At 41.0% G+C, this 26,538-nt stretch overlaps 1 protein-coding gene across 9 annotated transcripts in view; it reads right to left on the reverse strand.

The window, feature by feature from the left end:
- The window catches only part of SMOC1 (SPARC related modular calcium binding 1), a 130,193-nt gene that overhangs the window by 95,055 nt on the left and 8,600 nt on the right, over positions 1 to 26,538 (reverse strand). The window contains exon 1 of one of the 9 annotated variants that reach the window (XM_023929205.2): positions 4,733 to 4,914. The exons of the other annotated variants lie outside the window; for them this stretch is intronic. Within the exon in view, the coding sequence (XP_023784973.1) occupies positions 4,733 to 4,792 (60 nt within the window). The 5' untranslated portion in view covers positions 4,793 to 4,914. Of the gene's footprint in view, positions 1 to 4,732; positions 4,915 to 26,538 lie in introns of those variants that run through there. 9 annotated transcript variants of the gene reach the window in all.

The raw sequence follows: 26,538 nt of genomic DNA on the forward strand, positions 1-26,538 counted from the left end.
TTTTTGCTTTTGACATGCAAGTTTATCAAAGTGCTTAACTACATTTACTTGTGGGAAAGAAAATGCCAGAGACACCAGGGACAAGAAATTCATTTCATACTTTAAAATAATTCCTTCTCCCACACAATTTTTATATCCACATGCCTGTACCACCCTCATAAAATCCAACTTCAGTTTTCTAAGTCGTAAGTTTAAGCATCTCGTAAGTTCAGTACACCAATCATGTGAACAGAGGAGGAAACCAAAACTTAAACAAAACAGAAACTTCATCTTAAGTCTCACATTTCTAACACACAACTTCTAAATATTTCTAGTAAATCTGGCAGTATTAAGGTAGAGACTGATTTAATTTATTTGAAGTAATTACTTCAGTTTCTGTCAAAACTCACTCTCCTACAGAGTATCCCTGCAGCCAAGGTAACATGTAAGCCTAGAACAAATTTAAGATTAAATTTAATTTGTCAAACACACTGACAAGAAAAGGTATGTTTAATTTGGACTATTTCTTCTCTTTACCTTTGCTACTATGCATGTTGAACCAGATAGAAAATCCAAATGTTTGAACAGTCAGGCAATGAACTTCTTGTCCCAAGACACTAACAGCAAAACTTCCATTAATATAAAATGTGGAATCTTGTCTTCACCAAATTGTATTGTTTAATAACATGATCCAGTCTTTCCAGTTTAAGGAGTCCTGTGCTTATTCAGCGTAACTCAAACTCAAAACATCCTACTGTATACCTTATGCCAAGTTAATCTCTTACTAACTATATCCCCTACTTTAGTCTGTCATAATGATAGCTGAAGCCATTGATCTCCACTAGCAAATGTAGCAGGATTACAACTTGGTGCTGTCACTAGGTGAGAAGTCAGCTATTCCATTGTAATGGGATATGTTTTTCTCAAAAGAAGCTCTCAGAAAAGCAGAAGGGTTGAAGTAATACCGGGTGTATATTTCAACAAAGGACAGTAACTCAAGCAAGATTTCCAGGAAGAGTGATCCCCACGCTTACCCAAATATTAGCATACTGAATGCTTCAAACCATTGCACAGACTCTTCCCTCTTTGGCCCAGTCCTCTCAATTCATGGAGACTGAAGTACACACTTTCTTACCCTCCACTGTATAAACCACTAAAAATCACTTCCAGGATTTGAAGAGTCCTGTGCACTGGCATGGGAAGACTAGCCACTTACAGAAGGTGGTTGTGAAATAATACTTCCTTGAGCCTGTTTTACCTCTTGTACTACTTTTAGCAGGACTGGCTATGTAGTCATCTTAGGAATTCTTCCCCATTTCCAAGAGCTTGGAGTACTGGAACAATCTCTTGATATAACCTTTTCCCGTGAGTCTTTGGTATGCTCTGTGGGCTTACACATAAACTGCAAGCATATCTGAAGACAACTAAGTTTTGCTGAAGCATTCTTAAAGGAATAAGCTGTTTGGTGAAATACAAATTCTCTGCTGATTTTCTATCGATAGCCTGATAGGTATAAAAGGTTTCCTTTTAAGTACAAGGCCCCTAAAATTTGTCTTCATCACCTGACATCAATTCATCTAGACCCCCCTTCTCTTAAGGACCTTCTCATGCTATCTTTCTCTCAACAACTCAAAGTATTTTGCCCTTTACTTGCACAGTGTTATTGCTAAAGAGTGGGGACCTACTCTAAGTGGAGTCTCCAAGTTAGTTGATAAGCTTTCTAAATACCCCAAACTAGCAAGATGAAAATGACATTCTCCTCCCATAACCCTTTCTCTGAAATAAGACAGAAGTTTCTAGCCATGCCAGAGGCTGCCTACTGCAAAAAGCAGGTATCAAGTCTTACCAAAGATGGCTTCATGACCTCCTGAACACTGTCTCCTATGTAAGTACCATTCCCTTTGGCATGCACACAAGATAACAGAGACCCTTTTCCCACCTTCTAGTCTACACCACAACCATTGTCACCATTCAGTCACAGCCATGTTTATTAGACACTATTACTGTAGACAAAGCAAAAGGTGTATGAAGACCACCACCACCACCGGAACTGCTCTATTCTGCTAGAAGATCATCTCATAAGGAGACACCATGATTGAACACAGTTTACAAACAGTTTGGCAGACACATCTTCTGGGTTGAGCTCTAATGGAAATAAAACTATGCAAAGGCACTTCTTCCATCACAAATTATTTGTCCTTGTAGATCTTCCAGGATGGAGCATGCCACCCATTATAACTCGATAGCTCTACAAACTATGGTCCCTAAATGAATTCCTCAAAAATGCTGAAAGAGGCATTCAAATTGAAGCTGGCATCCAGCCCTCATTATGTTTGGTGTAATTGCTGCCAACAGCAGAACCAAGAAGTAGATATTAGAAATAGCTGATCTCATTAGTTCAAAACCTATCAAGGGCTGGCTGCCCATCAGGAGACACATACTAAATGAATGCCAAGTCTGAAATTCCATTGCACAGAAGGGATATTAAAATAGGAGGTACTGAAAACTCAGGGGCTCACTTTCCTTAACTATATTTTTTCCTCTTTATGATCCAAAGACAATGCTAAACCGAAGATGGTTGCATCAGGACCTTCTCCCAACTTCATGCAGCTTTACATGTACTATCATCAGCACTCCAGTGCCAAAGCAGTTTCTGAAGCCCTGTCTGGGGACTGAACTGACATGTCTCCTTCTACAGGCCTACCTTGCCATCTCCAGAGATGTTCAGAGCTGAGTTCCAGCCTAATCTGCTACACAGAGTAATAGCCTTTCACAATCCCCATAGGCCTCAAAGCTATACAGTGTAATAAAGAAAGTTTCACCTGTTGCTCTATTACTCCTCTGAAGTGTCAGAGACAGCAAAACAGAAGAAAAGACTGGAATTTCACTTCGTTCATACGTAATATCATGTACTCCTATTAAATAGTGTAGCTTGAAAAAGCAGCAGCAGCTCTCTTACATTTATTACTAACATTATCCCAGTACTGTTAAAAAGAAAGGATTTTCCTAACATCACAGAGGATGTGTTATCCCTGGACTTCTAACCTATAGAGTAAGAGGCAACAATGAAGACATATTCTCCTTACCAGAAGCAAACTATTCAGCTGATAAATTAACTATTCATTTAATTGCCATGAGGTGCTATTCACTCCCCCTACAAATCACTGCAGTAGTGATGTCCACCTACCAACACATGCAGTTACTTGCCATTAAGATCATATGCATCTGATCTACAGACAAGTAGTTTCAGAGACTCAGCTTTATACAGGTCAGACGATAACTCCTAAAAACACCATCTATAAATATTAACTCTTACTTCAGCAGACCAGCAGGGAGTCTTCTGAACAGCCCTTCAGTAGGATGCTGTTGCCATCATAAGGATCCCAGGCTTGGCTTAATACTCACTGCTTCAAGTGCCAAACGCACCTTGGTGTATTCCACAGTGACCCAGACAGACACATTAAATACAAGGCAAGTTTTACATTCAGAGTAAAATAACCCAATCCTGCTAAACAAGAAAAAAGTGTGCCAGCCAGCTTAGCCCTCTAAGGAAAGTGCTGGACAATGCTTTCTTGGACTGTCAGGCAGTTATAGCCTTTTGGGACAGCACAGGCAGTAGAAGAGAAGTTTTGACCACTACCAAAATCTTTCTGGATCACAAACTGAAGAAGCTGCTATGCATAAAAGCTTCAGGATAGGAATTTCCCTTTTGCTGGTATGAAACCAATTCTCTGCTCTTCACTCCTGCCTCAAAAAACCAGTTAATATGACAGTCTAAATATATGATAAAAACCTTCCTACAACAGACAAGATGCATGAACTGTTTGTGTCAGGAGTTGGAAGCGCTACAGAGAAACGCTTCTAAGCCAAAATGCTTGTGTGAGGCAAGAAGGAAGGACCCTTGTTAGTGGCACCATGGTTAACTCTAATGCCATCATCTGTCAGTGACAATTTTCAGAAGAATATACCTTCCGATTTCTGCAGACAGGATTTGTTTACAGTAATTACTTGTGCCTTTCTTAAAAATTGTAGCAGTAATCTAGGTGCCGACTGCTGAACTTTGAGAGGAAAGAAAAATAGGTCAAGCATCTCTACAGCACTGCCATTCACTGAACTGACATGTCTCCTTCTACAGGCCTACCTTGCCATCTCCAGAGATGTTCAGAGTTGGGTTCTGGCCTAATCTCCTACACAGATCAACACTAGGCAACACCACTTCATACACTAGTAAGTTGTTAGTGTGAAATGTTTTCTAGACTCTTCAAGTACAGTTCACATGCCTCCCAATAGCTTGGGAGTAAGATACTGCATTTTATCACTACTGCTGAACTACCCAGCAACACTACTACATATTAGCATGAAAACCTGCTTTTGCATGAAAATCTGTTTACACAGGTCAGGCATATTTTCCATACTGAAGTGACAGATGTGGTTTGTATGATGTTCCCAGCAGAACCTCTCCTGCTGAGCTCTACAAGGAATCATAGAACAAAATCATTTAGTTTGGAAAAGACCTCTATAATCAAGTCCAACCATTTACCCAGCGCTGCCAAGTTCTCCACTAAACCATGTCCCTAAACACCATATCTACACATCTTTTAAATGCCTCCAGGAATGGTGACTCAACCACTTTCCTGGGAAGACTGTTCCAATACTTGGCAACAATTTCAGTGAAATTTTTTTTCCTAATATCCAATCTAAGCCTCCACTGGTGCAACTTTAGGCCACTTCCTTTTGTGCTGTCACTTGTTACCTGAAAGAAGAGTCCAACCACCACCTGGCTACAGCCTCCTTTCAGGGAGTTGAGAGCCATGAGGTCACCCTGAGCCTCCTTTCCTCCAGACTGAACAACCCCAGTTCCTTCAGCTGCTCCTCAGACTTGTGCTCAAGACCCTTCCCCAGCCTGTCTTTCTTTTAGCAAAGGGAAAGATCTCTAAGCTGTCAGGTTGCTACTATGAGGTCTGCAGTTTTATTATGCAGAATGGGAAGCAAGGACAGTGGAGTCTTCAAAAGAAGAAGAATGTTTACAGGTGTCTTGATGCTGCCCTGGACTGTTGGTATGAGTCTCCCCAGCAAGATACAAAATCCCGTTTTCCACCAAAGCACTTCCCTTCCTCCCCAGTATTATACATACATTTAACCCCCACACCCAAGCAGAAAGGTATTAATGACTGATCTTAACACAGGCTGCTCACTCTCAGGTTGACAGCTTTGTCACAATATTTTGTACTATAGAACTGTTCATTTTAGTGTGTTTACCTTCAAGCTGCAGAAAGGACAATTCTAGCTATGCTGAACTATTTTTCATGTTTTTGGTGAGGAGCTGCAGAATACTCATACTGCTTCCTTATTGCTAAAAGCAAACATGCTTTCCTTACTTCCTGGGGAAATAAGTTTTGAGAATTTCCAATTCTACAGTATTTCATTTTAAACATAAGTGAAGTTAACTTGGATATCTTTGGTTATCTTGGATATCTTTTTTGATATTTTCATGCTCTGTCTAGGACTGACAGCATTCTGTACAAGTAGCCATCTCCAGTCTAAACTCACACAGCACTTGCCAGGTTAACTTTCCTCCAGCTGCATTTCACAGGGGCTCTGGAAGCATTCAGCCAACTTCGTGCTGTGATTTGTGCATCTCTCTAGTTGAAGCTAAAAAAATTTCTAATACACATATCAGTCTATTTTTGCTGTCTGCCTCCCTGAAGGGAGCAGGGTATCAGTCTTAATATAAGCAAATATGAGACCTTTGCACAATAAATCTTTGACACAGATAATTGGCAAGATTATTGCAGTCTCTCATCTTCCTTTTCAGGGCATGTTATTGAAAAAGCTATGGGAAAACATCTGCGGTTTTATCTGGATTCCTCAGATTTTCTGGATCTCTTTCTGTCTGGTCTAAGACCTGGCCTCAGTACAAACACATACTCGGGCTTACTGGTCAGACTTCTCACAGTGGACAAAGACCAAACTGACATTCTTAGTTGATAGACTTAAAGCAGGCTGTGATACAAGCTTCCACATACAGCTTTGTGACAGCTTCAGACTATGAAGAGTAAGCAGCACTCACACCATCACCACATCTAGAAGAGTACAATGAGCTTCTGTAAAGGGTTAAGCAGTTTTTGTTCTTTATGCATTCTACAGCTGAAGAGGCTACTGGGCCAATTTCATCTGAAGAGATTTGTTTTTCTAACCCAAATAATTGAGGTTCCTCTTCTCACTGAAGAGGATATTGCCCGCCTTCACAGCAGCCTGGACTGTGGCCAGTAAGAAGATGATCCCAGGAAGAAGTGACACCACCAGGATCAGAAGAAGCAGGACTTGCTTTATCACTGAATAGCACATCTGAAGGGTAGGCTGTTTACTGCTCTTGCAATACTGTACTGCTTGAGGGGGTAGCAAGCAAGCATTGGCAGGGAACAAGGGAGATAAAGTATTAGTAATCACTTCTCCCCATTCACCTGCAGCCACCCATGCAAGAATTACACCATATATTTTTCCTCATCCAAATATGACAACAACAACAAATTACACGCCCTCACTCTGCTCAAATGTAAGCCTCAGGAGAGCTCTAGGTACTACAGCTATAAAGTGCTGCATGTCCCAGTTGAGATTTATTTAAAAATAGGTAGAGAGATGGCAATAATGAAGGCCTAGGTTGTGGTGATTGGCATACACCGCCCAAAAAGCAGCTCAGAACTGTATAAATATTAGCAAGACTGTTCTCAGCAGGCTTCTGGCTGAGGAGGAGCCTGATCTGGTGCAAAGGGCCTCTCTCTTCTCCTCTCCCCTGAGTTTGGGAACTCCGTCAAGCTGAAGAGCTATCTCAGGAACTAGCTGTCTTAGCAAACATTGCTAAATCTTAGTTTCACCTGAAAAAATTCTTGACATGCTGAATCAGATATCATTCAACTTTTTACATGCTCTTTACCTGCTCATGTCTATACCAGGAGACAAGAGCTAATTGGAGGGGTAATCAACTTTATGAAATTTAAAGGAAATCCATCTGTACAAATAGGAAGGGAAGAGTTAAGAAAAAATGATTTTATGTTGTTTGATAGGACTCCAGGCAGATACTATGTCAGTTCAGGTCAACTGTGACCCAAGGAAAGAATATCTGAGTTTAAGAACTTGGAGTGACGGTTTCATTTAAATTGGTTTAATGAGTGCATGAGAAATGGCTGTGTGTCTGGCCTTGCCATAAGATTTCCTGGACCATAAAGATGTAGGTACTAGTAAAGATTCCAAGTTACTTATCCTTGTCAATCATGATTTTGCTGCGACTGTTTGCTCCAGGCATTTCTTCCCTCAAATGTCTTTGTAACTAAACACTCCCCCCTTCTCACTCTTACTTGCTCACACTTTGTCTTTGCTCCTTTTTAATTCCAATCCTTTTAAGATTCAGACAGGTCTTACACATTTCATCTGTTCTCTTTCTGCACCTAACTGGAAAACACTGAAACCTTTAGGGAAACTATTAAAATCAAAAAGAGTCATCTCTGTTCCTCCCAGCTGAAGTCTGCCAGCTCTCACACAGAAAGGCCACTCTGTACGTGACTCTGGAAAGACATTTTCCCCTAGCAACTACATTAACATCTTACATATACAAACACTGTTACCAGCTCCTGCACCAAGCATCTTCTCCCCAGGTTTATTTGCATGCCAGGCTGCCAGTTGACTTCTCTCCCTCATCACTGTTCCAGATCCTCTACTTTCATCTGAACTTCTGCAGCATCCTAGACCTCTCTCTCCTCCTGGTTACAGTTACAAACCAAAAAAATTTCACTAGCCAGCTTCTCATTTAGAATTCAAATAAGAGGAGGAAGTTATTACCCAGTCCCTCAAAAGCCCTAATTGTACTCAATAACTCAGCTCTATCACTGGATACTATTTCAATCCCCAACCCTCTGTTACTGGTTACAGCTCAAGTACCACCATATCCCTTTGTTTTCCAGGACTTCTGACTCCAGACTACAGAGAAATAAGTCTGTTCAGTGTTCGTGTGGTTTTCATCAATCAAGGCAGATGACAAGTTTTAGATCTTGAAATCTGAGATTTTACTCCTATTTGTTTTCAGTGAGAGAGAAAGGTAAGTGTAGCCTAGCTTCTGATTATTAATGAGCCCCTGGATGACACAGAGTTGCTGGCTACAGGGCAGTGAATCAGTAGCTTAGTTTCTTGCAAGGATTTTTAGAAGCACTCCACTACAGTTACACCTGGATATCAAGACAGCGTCAAGAAAGTATTAGCATTACCTAATAAAAGCAACATGAAAAAAACACAAATCTGAATTATCCTAAAGAAAATACAAACCATCAGGAAACAATATTAAGCTGTCCTGTAGAGACTCCACTCTCTGGATCCAGCTAGCTTCATCCTGTGGCACCAGAGCCTGCTAAGAGCACAACTACATTAGGACTCACACGGGACTAGGATTTATGACAATTTCCAAGTCTGTCTGTGAAGGCTTGGCCAAGGAGCTTCCTTCTTCCCTCTCCCTCCCTCACTGGAATTCCCTCTTTAGTAAGCAGAGCCCAACACAAACTTCTTAGAAAAAAGTTTGCAAGAAAATTTAGTCATCATTAACCCCTAGGTAAAAAGGAGGGAACATTTTAGGAGGTAAAACCAGAGCCAAATTTTGAACACCTGTGAGCAAGGTATAAAGGAGGAAAGTCTGAAATTTGCATGCAAAGAGGTTGACAGCAGCTTTTGGCTACAATACAAATTTATATCCCTTGCTTTTTTTCACCATTCCCCATGTTCATACCCAGAAGTAGATTGCATTACAGAGCATGAGGACTACATCAGAGAGGTATCTTCATCTGAGAATTTTTCTTAAAATGGAATCCCGTAAAGTCCTCTAAATTAGATAAACCCCAGGTTTCCACTCAAAAAATGGACTATTTCTATGAGTTAACTTTCATGAGAAAGCCTGAATATATCCTTGAGCACAGAAAGAAGCTTTTACAGAAGTGCCAGAATATAAGTATGAATCCTTAAAAGCCTGTTATTGAATGAACTGCTGAAGAGCACAAAGCAAAGCTGGAGTGCCTGGTCTCCCCAAAACACAGGTCACCTTGTGATAACACTTGCCCCAAACATTTTTCTTCAAGTCAGTTCTCTGAACTGGCATGTGTGGAACTGAAGGTGTGTAGTGCTTCAGATGACTAAGTACTAATAAAAAGAGGCTTAGCTGGAACTGGGAAGAGACCAAACCAAGGAATGAAAACAGCAATCACACAGAAACTCAGCATAATGTGAATTTAGAGATGAGATTTTTGTTAGAAGATGATTACTGTTGCTTTCCCAGGAAAGTTCAAGAACCTGACAATTCTGTGAAATGGCAGAAGCTCTTATTTTACAGAAAAGCACTCTTGTCCAGCATTCACATCAACTCAAAGAGACAGAAATAGTGTACTTTCACCAAAACAATGCTCTGCAAGGAAAAAGAACCAAAAGACTCCTTTTTAGCTCAGAATCAGGAGATTGCTCTTATAGGAGGATGCATAAATCACCTGGCCTGCCCTTGCAAAATTTTACATTTAGTATAATTTGGGTAGCAATTAACCCAAATTATTGGTCAAATTATTAGGCACATAGTAAGTACATATGAAAGACAACCCCATCCTATTCTTTCCTCATCTTTTTTCTACAAGCATAAGTCATGTTTAGCAGCAGAGGCAGCCCATGACAAACACTTTTCAGACAAACTTCTTCCCACTAGTATTAAACAGTTCAGGCAGAAGGAGATTGTTACTGGTTTGGAGAAGCACCATTCCTCATAGCAGTGCCATGTGATAGATTCATAACTAGATACTGGAACTGCTCATCTTCTTCTCAGTACTTAGCCAGGATTCCTCAAAACAGGGAGTGAACATCCATAGCAATGGCCCCCCAAATGGACTTGTGCCATAATGGATTAATGCAGGCAATCTATAATTAGGGACCTGCCTGGCAGGTTCACTCTAGCTGGCTTGTTGACTTAAGACTTGTCACCTTGTCTCTGAGCATCTCACTCCATTTTCTACTTAAAATCATTTCCCCAGCATAACAGTATTTTCTGATAAAGTTTACCCCTTTCAGGCTTATTCCAATCATTCTTCTCCCCATGAGCACCAAAAATCAGATATTCTTCCACCCCTTTGATCAGCACCAGCCCCTCAAAAGCAGCAGCGCCACAATCCCGAACACACTGCTTTTTGCATTCACACAAGTTTCACTAACTGGAATACAGGCTGCTAGAGCCACAGCAAACTGTCCCTCACAAATAAATACCACACCTTCAGTGCAGAAATATCACTTAAGGTCTGTTTTGAGGTACCTAATAAGCTTGATAAGCTCCTACAATAACTTTCTTCACAGACATTCTGACTACTCACCTACGTATTTCTATTACCTTTATGCAATGTCCATATATGCAAAGGATATTTCTCCAAATGCAGAAGTTACTTTCATTTTTGTAGAGTCATATCAAAGAATTCAACTAGTAGTCAGAAAACAGTAGGTCAATGGTTGGACAGTAGTTGAATGGGACAACTCCCTAAGTTTCTTCTTGTTGTGTGCCTTTTTAATAAAGGAATCAGCTTGAGGTTTTTTCAACAGCTTGTTTGTGAGGGAACTTATTTTTACAGTCAACATGAGCAGAAACATTCACTAACCCCTAGAATTCCTCCCACCAGCTAAACTGTCTGCACTGGGTTCAGGTGCTAGAAGAATATCTGTGTCCCAACCACATGGAATTGGGATTTTCAAGTCCACTGACCTCTTCAGCTTGCTATGCTTAGGTTCTCGCTCCCAAGAAGAGTGGAGAAATGTTGCCTGAGAAAGGTAAGTTATCTATTTTTAATGAAATTAAACTGTTAATAAATCAGAAAAAAAATTCTCACAAGAGAAATCCTGTAACTTCATACTGTCTTAAGAATTGTTTTATATGGTGACAATATGTGGCACCAACTTGGTACCCCAAGCCTACAATGGCAAGGAGCTACAATTCTGCATTTAGGGAAAAATTATCAAAAAAAAAGTAAAGAGAACTCTCTGTAAAGAGAACTTGCAGCAAAAACAAACTGAACATCAGCAAAGATATTGGGAGAGATTTAAAGGTCAACAGGCAAAATGGCCAAGGAAGGGGTCAAACAAAAATCCCAGTAAAAGAGTCACAGAATTCAACTGTGAAGATCTTTACCAAGACTGTATGAGGTTTTCCAAACAATGCCCACTGCAAAGGGTTTTTTAACAACTCATCTCTAGCCAACCCAAATAGGGTTTATCAGCAGTGATCTCTATCTGCTCGAGTCTCAGTCCAAGGCCTTGTCCACAATCTTTTAAGATTTAGACTCCTGCATTTTACAATAAAGAGGAAACAAGGCCAAAAATAAACCTTTTTCCTTCTGAGATGTTTTAGATGTGCAGTGAGGACAGCACATCTAGTGCCAAGGCAGCTCACAGATAGTATCTCTCTTCTAGCTCTTAACTTCTTCCCCTTTGTAGGAATTCTAACAAAGCAAGCATATCCTTCTGCAGCAAATCAATACATCAATTAGCATGAATTCTGTTTCAGACAATGTCTATAAATAGGTAGCCCAAAATAACTGAGGATTACAGAAAATAGTGAGAGACTACTGCCATCTCAGGCATAATAACTTGCCAGGACTCTTCAGCTGGTAGCCTCCAAGCAGCATCATCCAGACAGGATGGCCAAGTCATCTCCTGCCACTCAGCAAGCCTACTCCTTGCACTGGGGCTCTGTGGCATGGAGGGGAAGGGCAAGCTCCACAATATTAGCCTGTCCCTTGACTAACCAGCACCTCTGAGTCAAAGAGCACTGTTGTACACTCATGCACTGGAAACGGTGCTCTCAGTAGCATGCTCCAGAAGAAACCAGGAGGGACAGCCAGCCATCTATCTATGCTTCCACTCCAAGGCATTGCTATTTCAGAGGCTGAAAACCAGCCTCAAGGCACCAGCGTGGGACTGCCTGTAGGCAAAGCTTTATGCACCAGATATGATCCCCTCCTCATTCTTCTCACCCTCAAACCCGTCTCCCTTTCCCAACAGCCAGTGGCTTCAGTGGATACCTGTCCTCCAGTTCTCTCAGACACCACCCTTCACTCCCTGACATGCATTTCTAGCAGCAAAATGCCTGGGCAATAATCTTCATTTTCTCTCTAAATTACAAAGGACTGTGCTCACTTACATCAGCATTTTATCAAGTTCAGATTTATTAGAAAGCACGAGATGCTTTTGTGATTATGTGGAGGAGCAGTTTTTCCTACTGAAAACACTCCTGGCTCCTAAATTTGAAGTGAGGACAAACCAGACCCCCTAGTATATCTTATTACAGGATTTACCAGACTGCAGGAATGAGACTGGAAGAGTTTCTCCTCTGCAGTTCCCAAGCCAACAGACACAAAAACACCCTAAACATTTTTTTGCTCTTGTTTGAGCTTTCAGGCAGGAATTCTCTTATGTGTTGTACATCAGTCAAACAAGAATAATTTGAGGTCCTGCTTAGGAATAACTAGGATCCCATCAAATGCAACAGGATACATACTTGGCTGACTCTTATGAAATAAAGTCAACTTGTAAAATAAAACAGTTTAAAACATCCCTCATTAACTGGAAATTGCATTAGACATTGCCAAACAGCTGTTTAATGGGGATATATTATACACATGCTGTGCAGCTTCAGAGGTTTTGCACTTCTAAAATTTCTTTTATCTGTGGACTACAGCATATTTACTAGGAAAAGGGTTCTGACACATACCTGTAAGGCAGGCATTATCCCACTCTAGGTGAAAAGCTTAGAGACGGTAACTCACTCAAATTCACAAAATTCACAAAAGAAGAGATAAAAGAGTACAATCTACTACCATTCTTCAGGTATTTAATGCCTGGAAAGCTATTCTCTCTCAGCCTCCAGTCATGTTCATAGTTACTTACCAAAAGCACATCCAAGAAAAGAGCAGATAATGCAGCACTGTAGTCAGGTGTAGCACGTAGTTAACTCCTTACACCTCAGAGCTCTTTTCTCCTACCTCTGAGCAATTACAGCTGTGGCTTTTTTTATGTGCAGTGTTTGAACTACAGGGAAGCATTTGGTCATTCAGCCTGAGTCTCTAACATAGGAAATAAGAGGGTAACACTGGACAGCAGGGAACAAAGCAGTGCTATTGCTTTAACTTAACCTGCACAGCCAATACCCTTCAAGAGTGAGGGTTAACAAAAAACCTATCACTGTTCTCTTATATTCCCACGTGAGTATTGCACTGTGGACAAGACAGATTACCACTGTGTACTGTCCTCGTTTTTTTATCTGTCAAGGAAAGGCTAGGTAGAAATATACAAAAAGGAACCAACGGTAGCAAAGCTAGAGTCAGTCCAGTTGAGTGACTATGCGGCATGCTTGCTGTGGAGTTACTTAGCTTGTTTGGGCATTTAGAGAGGTTACATATGTAATAATCTAAATACAAGAATTAAACTGTATGGATCCAAGTCTCAAATTCCACTTAAGAGTAACATGCCAGATTTTGTTATAAAACCAACTCATAATTTCATTAGTAGCTTACCCAAAAAACATAAAATATTAACTCTTATTGGTAGAGAGGCAAGTTATTCCTTCACCAAGCTGAAACAGCCTGCTTGCCCTTCCGACAGCAGTTGGTACCTTCCCCATCAAAGGGGACTGCTCAAAACTAGAATTTCAACACTATCCTGATGCTCCAATTTTGACAAAGACACTTAGAGCATCCATTTAAGACTCTGGAGCTTTCCATCACATTTGACATATTTGCTCATTGTTTGAAAAGACTTGAAAAATCCTCTTAAGTTAGCTAATCACATCCTCTGACAAGTTGAAGATACTTGACATTCCTGCCTTCTCTTTCCCACCTTTGGGGCAAACTAAGTGTAAACAGGGAACCAACACAACTACAGCAGAGCCAAGAATCATTTAGGATCTCAAAGCACTACCCTTAGAGATTAGCACAACACAGAAGATCCAGACGCTCTCCTTTCCCATCACCTAAATAACCTGTGGGATACAAAGCACTGAGAGAAGCAGTGAAGGATGAGTTTGGTTTTGCTTCCAGTGATGGCACTTCCCTTCAGCTCTAAGTCTAGAAACACATGGTAGTTCCTCTGCAAAAGAAAAAATAAACTGTTATCCACTTAACTAGTAACAGAAATAGAGTAAAGCATCCCAAAACAAGCAACGGGGAAGCACGTTCAAAAAGGCAAGGACCTTTTTCAAATTCTCGATCTAAAAGGGGTAGACAAGAACAGAAAAAGTACCCAGTCTGATGTGGCATTTAATTCTCAAGATGGCTCACAATTGTATAGGTTATACCTGAAAACTTTCAAGGCAATTCCTTTGGATCACTCCCACTCTACAAATTTTTGGCACAATATACACACTTTTGACAATGCACCTTAGTAGACTTATGCAGGAAGAGAAGATCAAGTAGGAGTACTGTTGACATCATTCCCTTTCACAAAGAAATCCACTCAGCTGCTGACAAGCCCAGAGTTAAGAATATCACATCGGGCACGTACCTTTGTGAGAGACTGCCAGTTACAGGCTTTGGCAGATGCACCCAACTTCTCAAAGAGGCTACGGATGTTGCATGGCTGCTTCAGGAACAGTTTTGCCATCTCAGTATTCCCCATCCAGCATAGGAATGTCCACAAAGCTCAGTATCAAACAGGGTTGGCTGGATAAATGCAGCCACACAACCATAATCGAGTGTAGTATACACGATAAAACCAGAAGCTGAACAGTTCCAATTCAACACTTAATTACTGGAGCAAAGATCTACTGAAAGAGTGATTGAGAGCCGTAAAGGATTTTCTCACCTGCTAAATTCAGTTACTAGACTTGAGCAGAAGTCTGATCAGCTTCTATCTTCACCTATTGCTTATTTGGACAAGCTTATGTTGTACAGAATGATGTAGTCAGCATCTGCTTTAACTCCTCAGTCATCCAGCCCCATCCCTGCAGAAGCACTACATGGCACCTTAGTTTAGATTCTTTGTAACTAGGAAATGCAAAGCTGCAGTTGGCTTGATAGGAAAAAGACACCACACAGAGTTTGTTCAACTTTATTCTCTTACTACTGAAGTAAACAAATCACTGAACAGAAAAAATAAGCATCAAGTGTGTATTTTGGCAATTACACACCCACTGTATTAGTATAGGACAAGGTACCCTTAAAACAAATTTCAATGAAGTAAATCACAGGCTTGCTAAGAAGAGTAAAGATCCTAAGCCTAGTGAGTTCAAATCCTTCAATTCTTGGTACAAAGCCATAACACACTGGAGGAAAACCAACTCAAAGAACAAAATCTAAAGAGAAAATACAAGTCTTACTGCATTTTAGGCTCAGCTTTTTACCATGCTGAAGCCATTCAGGAGTTGTCCAACTTAAAACAATCCGAGCAAATTACCGGAACAGAGATCCTCTCATCCAAAAAGCACACTGATGGGACTTGAGACTGTCTTCAAAAGCCAGATGCATAACCCAATCTTTGTTCATTCAGTACTATCATCCAGCTACAACTTCCACTTGCCTTTTTCAGTTGCTTCCAGAAGTAATTGCTCAATTTCCAGTTCAAAGCACTTTATAACTAGGCATGCAAGAAGGCCATCTCTGAGATACCTTATCAGTATGCTGCATACCAATGCCTACACCTTCTAAATGGCACAAATGGTCAATTAATTATATTATTGGTCAGGCAAACTATTCAAGTGGATTCAAAGCATCTAATTAACTTTCACCAACAGCATGCTGAAAGTTGAACTAATACATCATGACTAGAAGCCACAGAAAATTTAAAGATTAGATTTAAAGGCAGTGTCTTGCAAGCAGTTTTGATCTTGGAAAGTCAAGGCACATACCAGTTTTCCTTCTTGGTAGTAAACAAGTACAGACAGCCAATTATGCAACCAAACACCTTTTAACCTTCTATAGCCACACAAATACTGAACATCCTAAGTTTCATTCTTCAAAAGAACAAAAATGTGTTAGAGAGCACACAGGCAACAGTATTCAAAGCTAAGCAGTTCCTTCAGGAGATTAACCTAAAGGTTAGGAGACCACACCTGTAGCTAACTAGCACATACACACCTCCAACTGCTCCAAGTTCCCAAGCCTGTACAGTCTTCCATGGCACTGTAAATAAAGTGATGTGCATTTAATCTACACATTCTGAGGTAAAACAGGTTTTACCACACTGCTGATGCAGTTCTGCATTGTGTGATTCTGAAATTCTGTCTTGGCTAGCTTTCCATTTTACCATCAAAGTACCTGATTCTTTGCTCAAACCTCCAGGCTCTTAGAGAAGGGAATGCTGCCACTCTTCCACAGTGGGCTCCTCTCAGAAAGGGTTTATTCTCAGACTAAAAACGCATGAGTACCCCCAGATCTTGCATCTGGATGGTATCCCATAATATTTAATAATTCAGCTTGGGAAGTGTCTCCTGGATGATTTCCATGGTTCTTCCTCACATCTCTCTGCCATCACTAGAGCTCAGCTGTGCTCAGCACACCCCATCCAGCTCCCTCATCCTGCCCAAGGCTGGTGCCCCGGGGCACTAGGCAGCCTTTCCTGCACTGCCAGGGCCACGAGAGGGCAGGATTCTGGGCGAGGGACACACCTGGCCTATAAAGCCCTCTGCTTCATAGGGAACGCAGACTTTCCTATCAGCTCCCTCTACACGGGGATAATATCACCACTGGATGCTAGAACCACATGAAAAACATCCCACAGTCCTCATAACTGCCTCCATGCAAGGTTTCAGCCTTGGGAATCAGCCAATTCACCTAACTGAGCCACAAATCACATCAACCCATATACTCCCACCCTGACACACCGCTGTGTACATTGGTCAAGTTTTTGCCATCTGATTTCAAGTTCCTTGGTAATTTAGAAAGCAGAAAAGATTTCTGAGCAGTCTCTGCCTCATCAGCAGACAGCAATAATCTCTTCTTTTTTTCCAGGCTAAATTCAACATTGCTACAAATTCCAGATCTACTTCCCTCATTTCCATCAGTGGCCTTGTTCATGCTTGCAGACAATATTTTAACATACTGTGTTTACAGCCACGACAGATTTCCACTTTTCCATACTGCAAACCTAAACAAGAAGAACTGAAGAAAACTGACAATCCTGCATTCACATTTAACAAGTAGCAGATGAACAGAGAAGCCCTGCACTCACCAGAATCATCTCACTATTCTATTTCGAGGAAGTACTTAAATATTCGACAATGGAAAATAAAAAGGAGCTATCAAGAGCTTTGCACAGGTTGGCCATAGGACTTAACAGCAGAAAGAATGTAGATGTTAAGAGCCTAAATCAATAGCATGCCCTTGCTAGGCTAGATCTAGTTCATCACACCTGAGGGCTTGGTTTCCTTTCCCTATTCAGACAAAGACTTTTGGGGTACATATGGGGCCAAATCCACCAGCACCTCTTGAAAATTCAGTTCCTAGTGCACTGTGGATAACTCTTCCATGACCTGAGGAGCCACATCATCCCCTCAAGTGCTGTTCCACATTCAATTTGAAACCAGCTTGCCCAGGGCAGCACACAGCAGTGTCATAACGAGTGTGATACAATCCCACTGTGCAGTTCACTAAGTGGAAGTACAACATGACCACATATGCCAGTTCAAAGCACCTCCAGGTCATAACCCAGCTTCATGAAGTCCAGGCAATATCCTTATCAGATCACAGATGTGTATTCTACAGTTGCTGGCAAAGGTGGGCATCCTTGCAGGGTTCAAAAGTGCACGTAAACAATCTGGATCTATCCACCAACCACTATACTAGGTTTGCAGGAAAAGCTTCCAAAGAAGTGGCAGGATAAAACTAATTACAAAGCCAAGGCTGGGATATACGAGTCACCCCGGATCTTTGCTGGAGAGATGGATAGTTTTCTTATAGAAGATAAACTCTTGTAGATAGCCCTGTGTTCCATTAGACCTACACTAGGTGCAGCACAGATAGGAAGTTTCACCAGCACAGGACACCAGCAAAGTGTGCCTGTGACAAAAGTAGAGTCTCCAACTAAAGTCAACCAAGACACCCTTAAATAGTCTCTCACTGAGCTCGTCTTCATCACTGCACATTAGCAAATCTCCCCTTGCTTTGAGACACAGACCCTATGCATGGTGAGGGGAGGATAAATCCTCTCTGTTCAACAAGTTCCACATGGAGCTTAGCCTATGAACTTTCAAAAGGCTAAAGAAATAGTTTGTCTTACACTTTGTTGGAAGTTATGTCTCATGCATGTAACACTTGGCTGGAACATCATAACAGAACACTGCAACTTTTAACACAAATCTGAGTGGACTAGGGGGTTACTATGATTTTAGTAGACATTAACATTTGTTCCTATTCTCAGCTATCAACTCATGGTGAGCACACACAAGTCATTTTTTCTCTAAGGAGCCAGCAGGAAGAACTTTGTATTACAAACAGAAGAAAAATAAAAAAAAATTGGAACTCATTACTCTGAACAGAGGGTAAGAAGCATAACAGTATCAGTATAGCTCCTCAGAGTACAGGAAAGGAAAGCAGTGTTTTATCTTTAACTTGCAGCAGAACCTCAGATAAAATCCTTTTTCCATAGGAGTTATATAATAGGACAGCATTAAAGTTCATAACTAGCACTTCCAGACTTCGGCTGGTGCACTTAACTATTCCTAAGTTACACCCTGCCTCTTCCTTAGAGCCAAATACCAGGTACTACCACTGAACCAGCATCTCCAATCCAGTGATGTACAAGCATATGGATGGTGGGATGAGTTAATAAATTAGTCTTTAAGAACAATGAAGACGCTGGGTTTCTGAAACAGGACAAATGCACCTACTGTCACTAAACTGAGTGTCCAGTCTCCCAAAGATAAAAGCTGTAAGCAGCCATGGATTTTTTTTTAATTACTGTGCTTTTAGAAGCTATTTCAAAAGTTAACTTTACTTAATTCACTAGTATATGGCACAGAATGAACACCTGAAGCACTTCCAAGTGTTTTAAATTGCCTGATAACTAGAGGTGCTAAGCCAGTAGAAACAAAGAGCCAGTTTTCAGCATGGTCCATCCCTACAGCCAGCACAGGCTGTCTGTCAGCAACTGAAGTATCATAAGAGCTCTACACTCTAAAAGCTGCTCCCCTTCCACAATATGTCACCCCTTCAACCAGGAGGCTAGAGGTGTCTAGACCACCCCCAGTAGTTATTCTTTGTCCAGACTTGACCACCCAGACAAGTGACTAAATCCAACTCCAGCCATATAACTGACAGACAAAATTGGTCAGTTCAGCCACAGCAGTTGTCTGGCTGTAATTCACAGCAGGCCAAAGCAACCTATTCAACACCTAGCCAGGGATCAGAAAACATGCCTGGACATGAACCTGGAAATACAGACCACAGAATGGATGCAGCATAAATGACTTTATGGGCAGAAAAACAACCTGCAACCACAAGGCTGTTACAGCTTTAGAGTACCCAACTAAACTTGTGGCATGTTGTACTTAAATGCCAACAATCTTAACTCAAGCAGTGGTACTTCTATAGCTAGGATCTTTTTTCTCTTTTTTTTTTTTAATTACTACATTTTACTTAAAGTTTGTGCTTTCCACTATATCTCGCCAAAAGGACACAAGTAAAGTTATAGGGTTTCATTAGTACTTTAAAGTGTAAGCTCAGTAAGTGTGTGTGAACTACTGCAGTAGCTTAGTCTTCATGGGGCTTTTGTTTGGTAAAGGCTTAAACCCTCAGATCAAAATTACAAAAGTTGACAGATTCTGGAAACTTAAAAACATTTCTATCCTGTTTGGAGATTGTTGGCGACCAAAATGACCAGCTTCTCTAAGTTTCTCAGGTCCAAGTTTGTCAGGAGATACAATATTTGGCAGTCCTTTTTCATAATTATTCAGTACCAGTCCCAGTTATAGCACTTAGCATTAACTGTGTGGTCTCTTCACCTTGCAAATGGGGAAGATGAAAAGCCAGTCCTTACATTTGGATGTGACAGCCCTGCCACATCAAAATTTTCCAAGGCTCTTCACAGAGCCAGGAATTAATAGCATGTAGGTGCTTGACTTCATGTGGGATTCAGCACTCAGCTCACTGCCAGAGAACCTGCATCTATATTCCATGATCTGAAACTCCTGTAGTGTGTAGAAGCTAGAACCCCAAAGAACTTAAAGGTGATCAGGCTTTCCCCTTCCTTACTATAAAAAGTCACCCCCCATAAGTCACACACATGCCTTGCAAAGCAGCTGTTTGCAAATTGTACAGAACTGCACCGCTCTTTACTCTAGAGGTAAAGGCACTCATGTGGAAAAAACAGAGAAACACAATCAACCTGAAATCTACATTCATATGGGAACAGAACTTGAAAGTACTCAGTCAATTTGAGGCTACATCTTCAAAAATTAAAAGCACAGAGCAGAACTCAGGCTAGGCCACGTCTTCTCTGATATTGCTTAGGTGTATTGTCACCTTTCACACCAAAACCACATGGAGCCTCTCCTAGACACCCACACTGCCTTGAAGGATTGAAGCAGGTGACTTCAAGGCACAACCTGTTTGACTGATGTGTGAACTCCATGTTGGTGTACTATCAGAAGCACGGGAAAGCCACTGCTAACTCTGCTGGGAGCTTTGCAATCCAAGGCAGCCTTGCAGAAGCAGCAATGCTAACTCACACCGTAGAACCTTGTCTGACCACCTGTACTGGGTTTACAGGGTGAAGTTTTGGCAGGAGCTGCAGAGGTGGTCTCTGTGATAAGTGAGGGGTTGCCCTGTGCAGGACACAGCTGGTTCTATACCACACCCACAGGCCAAAGACCAGCCCATCAGCCAGGCTGACAGTGCCTCTAAAAGCAAACTTAAAGGACAAAATGTCCTTTAAACATGGCATGGAGAGCAGGGCAGGAAGTGAGAAGCCACAGCACAATCAAGATCAGTGGAGGAGGTGCTCTGGATACCAAAGTAGACATTCCTCTCAGAACGTCAGCTCACAGAAAAACATGGAGGAGCAGGTATTGCCCTGCAGCCCCTGGAAAGGATGCCATAGCAGAGCAGGTCAACATTTTCTGAAGCAAGCTGCAGCTCATGGAGAGCCCATGATGGAGCCGATTTTTTCTGGAAGATTGAAGTCTCTAAGAAAAAAACATGCTGGAGCACAGGAGGAAGTGAGGAGGGCTCTGGCAGCTGGGCAAGGTCAACCAACCACACAAGCAAGGACAAAAGCCAAAACATTTCCAGTTTGCAGATTCTAGGCACAATCCTCATACTCCAGTCAAGAACAGCCCATGCTGTTTGGTCCTGTGGATAACCTGGGGCTTGCCCATCATTAGAGTTACTGTAACATCAGAGGCTTAAGAATGCAAAGATGATCTGAAATCTAGAAAGGCAGTTTTCCCTAGCATAAGTGAATAAACCAGTAAATAAATCAGCCAAGGGAAGGAATGGGGAATTAAGCAAATGCAAGTGACTAATTACAGTTCTGTTTAATTTTGTCATTGTCTGACACTAACTCAGATTTTTAGCTATCCAATCTTTCTAGAACTGTTGACCTTTTCTAGCCCAAGAGCTTACATTGCAATATTGCAATAACCAAAGCGGATTACAAGCTTCAACTGAGACAGACACTTGCCAGATATTCATTCAGCCCTTCAAAATTGCCTCTTTAGTGTCTTACAGCATTTGTTGAATCAGTGCCATTTGAGTTTTAAAGTAGAATGACATTATAATCTTACTCAATTTCCACAAAAACTTTCCCCAAACAGAAATCACATTTGAAGGGAAGCCTCCTACAAAGTCAAGCTCGCTGTCTGAAAGCAGTAGAACTAGAGCTGTTCAAGCCAAACAGATTCTGCATACAGCACTAGCTGTAACATAGATGTTGCCCTATAATAACATCTAGAAAGAATTCCCAAGAGTCAGCTGTACATTTTAATAATCCCCAGCTGAGAACAAGATGTCACTGGGTACCATCAACTTCCTCCCTGAAGAATACCTAAGATAGAGGCATGTTGCTCCCTAAATTAAGGGGAAACTTCCTGGTGCTTTTCCTTCATTTCATGGATGTGAAGCTCTAAGCCAAGTGTTCAAGACGAATAAGAAGCCAGGGCAGCAGCTTGATAGGAGTTTCAGTTAAAGAGTTGGTACTACAGCAGCTGCTTCATCAGAACAAACAAGGTCAGAGCTGGGGAAAGTAGAAGAATGTACTCCCTGCTCTTTGGGTAAAGAAACACTTCCTCAAACTCTTTCCCTTTCCTATTTTAAGGTGTTTCCTCTATTCAAATCCATCAAATCCTGACTGCAATTTAGTATAGGTCATCAACTAAACAAGCTTCATCAGTGTCAGCATTTATAAATGCTGTCTTCATATCTTGTTGAATCCAGTTGTGACTACATTCAGATGTTTTGTGTAAACAATGCCTAGCACTGGTGTCAATCACCTCACAATAAAACAGATGCCAAGAGAGTCTTGTATTTTTACATCAACATCTGCTAGTGAAACAAAAGCCACTAGCAAGTCCCACTAAAGCAATTTTAGATAAGTACAGTTCTACCCATCTGAACACTGGCATGAGATTTAACAAGATTATCTTTTCTCATTTGATCCTAATTGGTTGCCTTAGGAAATGCATGGATATGCGTGAACATCAGTCTACCATCCACTGAAGAACTGACATGCTCGGCTTAGGCTGTTTGTGGTAATCCCTAGGTGTGCTTTCTAATAAATACTAACCAGAGACAAGCCAAAGACAACACCCTATTTTGTCCTCTTAATCTGAGGTGACTTCATCACGTCTATGATGCCTCCTGGCACTCCATGAATACATGTGCTTATATTCTCCACAGTTTCATGCAAGGTAAAGACAAGGAAAGAAGTGAAAGTCATTTTTAGCTTTTGCTCTGACATGCAACACTTAATCATTGCCCTGAAAGGCTGCTTGTAGCTTTACAAGTGAGTTTATCAATGCTGAACAAACTGAAGGAAAACATGTCAAGTGGAATATATATGTAGTTTAACTTGATTTACTTGCCCCAGTGATTCCAAAGAAAAGCATGAATTCCTGAAATTGGACACACCTTTACCAGGAGGAAGGCTTCAGGCAGAGTTCAGCAAAAACTACCAAGTTCAGAATTGTTCTCCCACTCCTGTTGTCCTGCCTGAACAGAGGCACACCCAGAGAGTATATACCTTAAGAGGGAATGAAGCAGATTTGACAGGAGTCTAGACAAAGGAAAAGGTAGTCAAAAGCTCTTCTGTAGGTGACACTAGTAACGGGCAAGCTAACGTAGAAGTAGATATAGTAGAGGCTTTCCACTTACAGTCAGATGGGGAAATTTCCTTAAAAAAGCAATAAAGAGCTAAGAGTTGCATGGGATACCTGAGAAGGTTTGAAGTTTAACAGGAAGAACAGTTACTATGGTAAGATACCTACCTTTTTTAAATAAGGGTTAGGGGAGTGGGGGAAGAGCTATGCCTCTGTAGCTCACAGTTCTTTGCTATAGAGAAAAACTTGCCTAGAGCTGAAATGAAACTTTTTATTTGGGACTGTCATTCACTTCAGACCACACTGTTGCTCGATTTTTTTATCAAACCTTTCTCTTCATATTGCATGAGGTTCTACTACTGAACTCTTCCCAATCCTGGAACTTCAGCAGTGGCCAGGGAAAAAGTCCCTCAATTATGTGAAGCAACTATGGAAACATTTTTCGTTTTGTTTGCCAACAGAACTAGAAGCAAAACTTGAAGACTTTTAAGTAAATTCTTAAGAGTTCCAACAGGAAACTTAAAAACTTAGTTTGCTTATGTCACCAGTTATTCAAGCTAGATCAGATTCTCAAATCTTTGGGCTCAAGAAGTACTTGTCATACAACTGGGCCAAATCCAGAAATGTTGAGGGACGGGTTTTAGGAATGCATAAATTTATTCAAGTGTGGTAAATTTTTTCCCTCCCACTCAGTTCCAGTTTCAGCACCAAAAAGCTCCTAGTGTTCTAGAAGATATACTGCATTTTTTTTTCTTGAGTTAATTATACAGGCAAAACTCGATTTGGAAGTTGGAACTGACTTTTTTTTAAATTACTTTCAGGCAAGAACCACATACACAAACCAGGATAGCTTTTATCCTAAGGAGGATGAAGCTAACAGCTATACATCATACCTGTTTACACACCAACAGATTTTACAAAACAGTGCAGATGAACTAGGATGCTTCATCCTATGGGCGCGTTCAAATCCAGATTAGAAATCTGCAAAACATACACTGCAGTATGATAATGAGCAACAGCTAGTTTCAGCTCCAATACTGCTGCCAAAGTGCTTCAGGTGAAGAAGCACTTTTGTGGTAAAGAAAAGCTCAACTTCTCTTCACAACCCAGCTAGTTTGGAACTCCTTTAGGTATCTATTGTTCACAATAAAAATCCTGAAATTTATATAGTCTCACTGACATCTGAAGATGAAGACAAGAAAAGCCAAAGTTTCACCCTGATTGCACTCCCTGTCTTATTCACCCTTAAGAGACACCCTATTTTAGTAACAAAATGGCAAATGTTTACCTTGTCCAGTTATTTAAAGCTCTATGAAACACCTTAAATTTAATCCTGATTTTTCAGGATATACATAACTAATAGGTGAACTGGAAAGTTCAGGAGAGCTCCAACAGTTAGATTTTCACAAACTTTTCACAGTTTAAGAAGTGTAGTAGTTTAGGTGACAGCTCAAATCCAACAGAGCGTGATTTTTTTCTACCAATACATTTGTTACTTCAGGGGAACTGGGGAGAGGACAAAACCTGACAGCCTTAGAAAACTTACATCTTCAACAGTTACAACTAGTAACATCCAGATTACTTCAGAGACAACTAGACTACCTCAACATAAGAGCCCTTAATTTAGAAAAATAAAACCACCCCCAAGCTGAACAATAAAGCACTTTTTCTTAGTTGACTGTGAAGCAAATATGCAGCTCCAGAACACAAAGCTCCAGAAGATGAGCACCCAAAACAAAATATTTGGACTGACATACTTCTCTGTATTTCTAGACAATGGATTTAACAATCATTAATACCCTACCACTGGCAAATTATGTCCATTTTGTAGAAGTCTGTGGAAGTTTAAACTACTACTCCTTCTACAGTTCAAGCTTAAACTGGGAAAGTAAAGAGATCCAGGAGCAGTTACTGCCACTGAGAGAACACCCTGACTCTATCAAGCAGAACATCCCTGGCTCCACAGAGCACCTAAAAAGATAAAGCCCACAGAAGATAGCTTTGACTTTCAAACCTAGACCTAGGGGTATGATTGCTGTTCATAAAATTACTCTCTGCACCTATGCAATAATAAAGACAGACAGACAGCCCATAGACACTGCCTATAGCCAAAGTCAGGGAAATGCTAGTGTAGCAACCCTTATTAAATAAACATAGCAAAATTCTTCAGTGTTCACCCCATTTATGGAAAGCGTGAGGCATGTCAGGTAGCACAGCCACCAGCCACCACTGAAATACCTTATTCCACCATGAGATATTACCTATCCAGATAAACAGTGTCACTTGGCCATCACTTCAGATTTTTGCCTACAAAGCTACAGCACCTCTAGAATAACCTGAGGCATTCAGGTACAGCAGCCAGAAGCACCATTCTCTTACAGCCAAATACTAAACCCCTGGACCTCTACACACGTGAAGTGCATTTAAGAAATCCTATCCCATGGCAAACCCTTTCAAAAGTTATGTTAAAGCTCTAGTCTGACAGATTTCAGTATCTAGTTTAACTTCCAGGAATATTTCAGATGCATTGCAGCTAGTTGAGGGCAAACACCATCAGCAGAAGCACTGGGAATCCACTTAGCTACAGTTTATTACAACAGCAGGAAGATATGGCAGCACTTACACCTAATCCCTTACCTGACAGAACTCCAAAGCCTTGGCTGTAGATACTGGTATTGTTTTTAATTTTAAAAGGTGGATCAAGTTCTATATTTACATATTTTGAGGTTAAGACACAGAAAAGGAAATAAGCCAAGCTAATCTCTAGAAGCGTGGAGCAAAAAAATTATTGCATTAACACCCCTGTTCATTCTATACATACCAGTCTCACAGATTTCTACATTAAAAGTAATTTGCTTCCACTAAGCCTGAGATGCACACACATAAACTCACATTTCCCTACAAGTTTGGAGTTGATAATCCTCTAGTGTTCCAGATGCATACACATTTTTAAAAGCTCATTTTGCACAAAGCTTGTCTACTTGTGCAACACTTGTCTGCTTACTTTCAAGGGCAAAGGAATAAGCCAAATGCTAAACTCCAGGCAGAAGCCAACAACACTTACCACCATTCTGTATGGTAACTAGACCCAAATCAGAAGCAGCTTCTTGGCTCAGACAGAAACCCCTTTATCTGGCTAATATCCGCAAACTCCAACTCATTTAATATCCTCCACTTGGAAATTACACCCAAGAGCTTCTGGCCTTTAAGTTCTTAACTTGCACCTAGTTCCACCACGTATTTGTTTAAGCCCAAGT

The sequence above is a fragment of the Cyanistes caeruleus genome, chromosome 6 (assembly GCF_971803275.1).
Source record: "Cyanistes caeruleus chromosome 6, bCyaCae1.hap1.1, whole genome shotgun sequence".
Taxonomy (NCBI): domain Eukaryota; kingdom Metazoa; phylum Chordata; class Aves; order Passeriformes; family Paridae; genus Cyanistes; species Cyanistes caeruleus.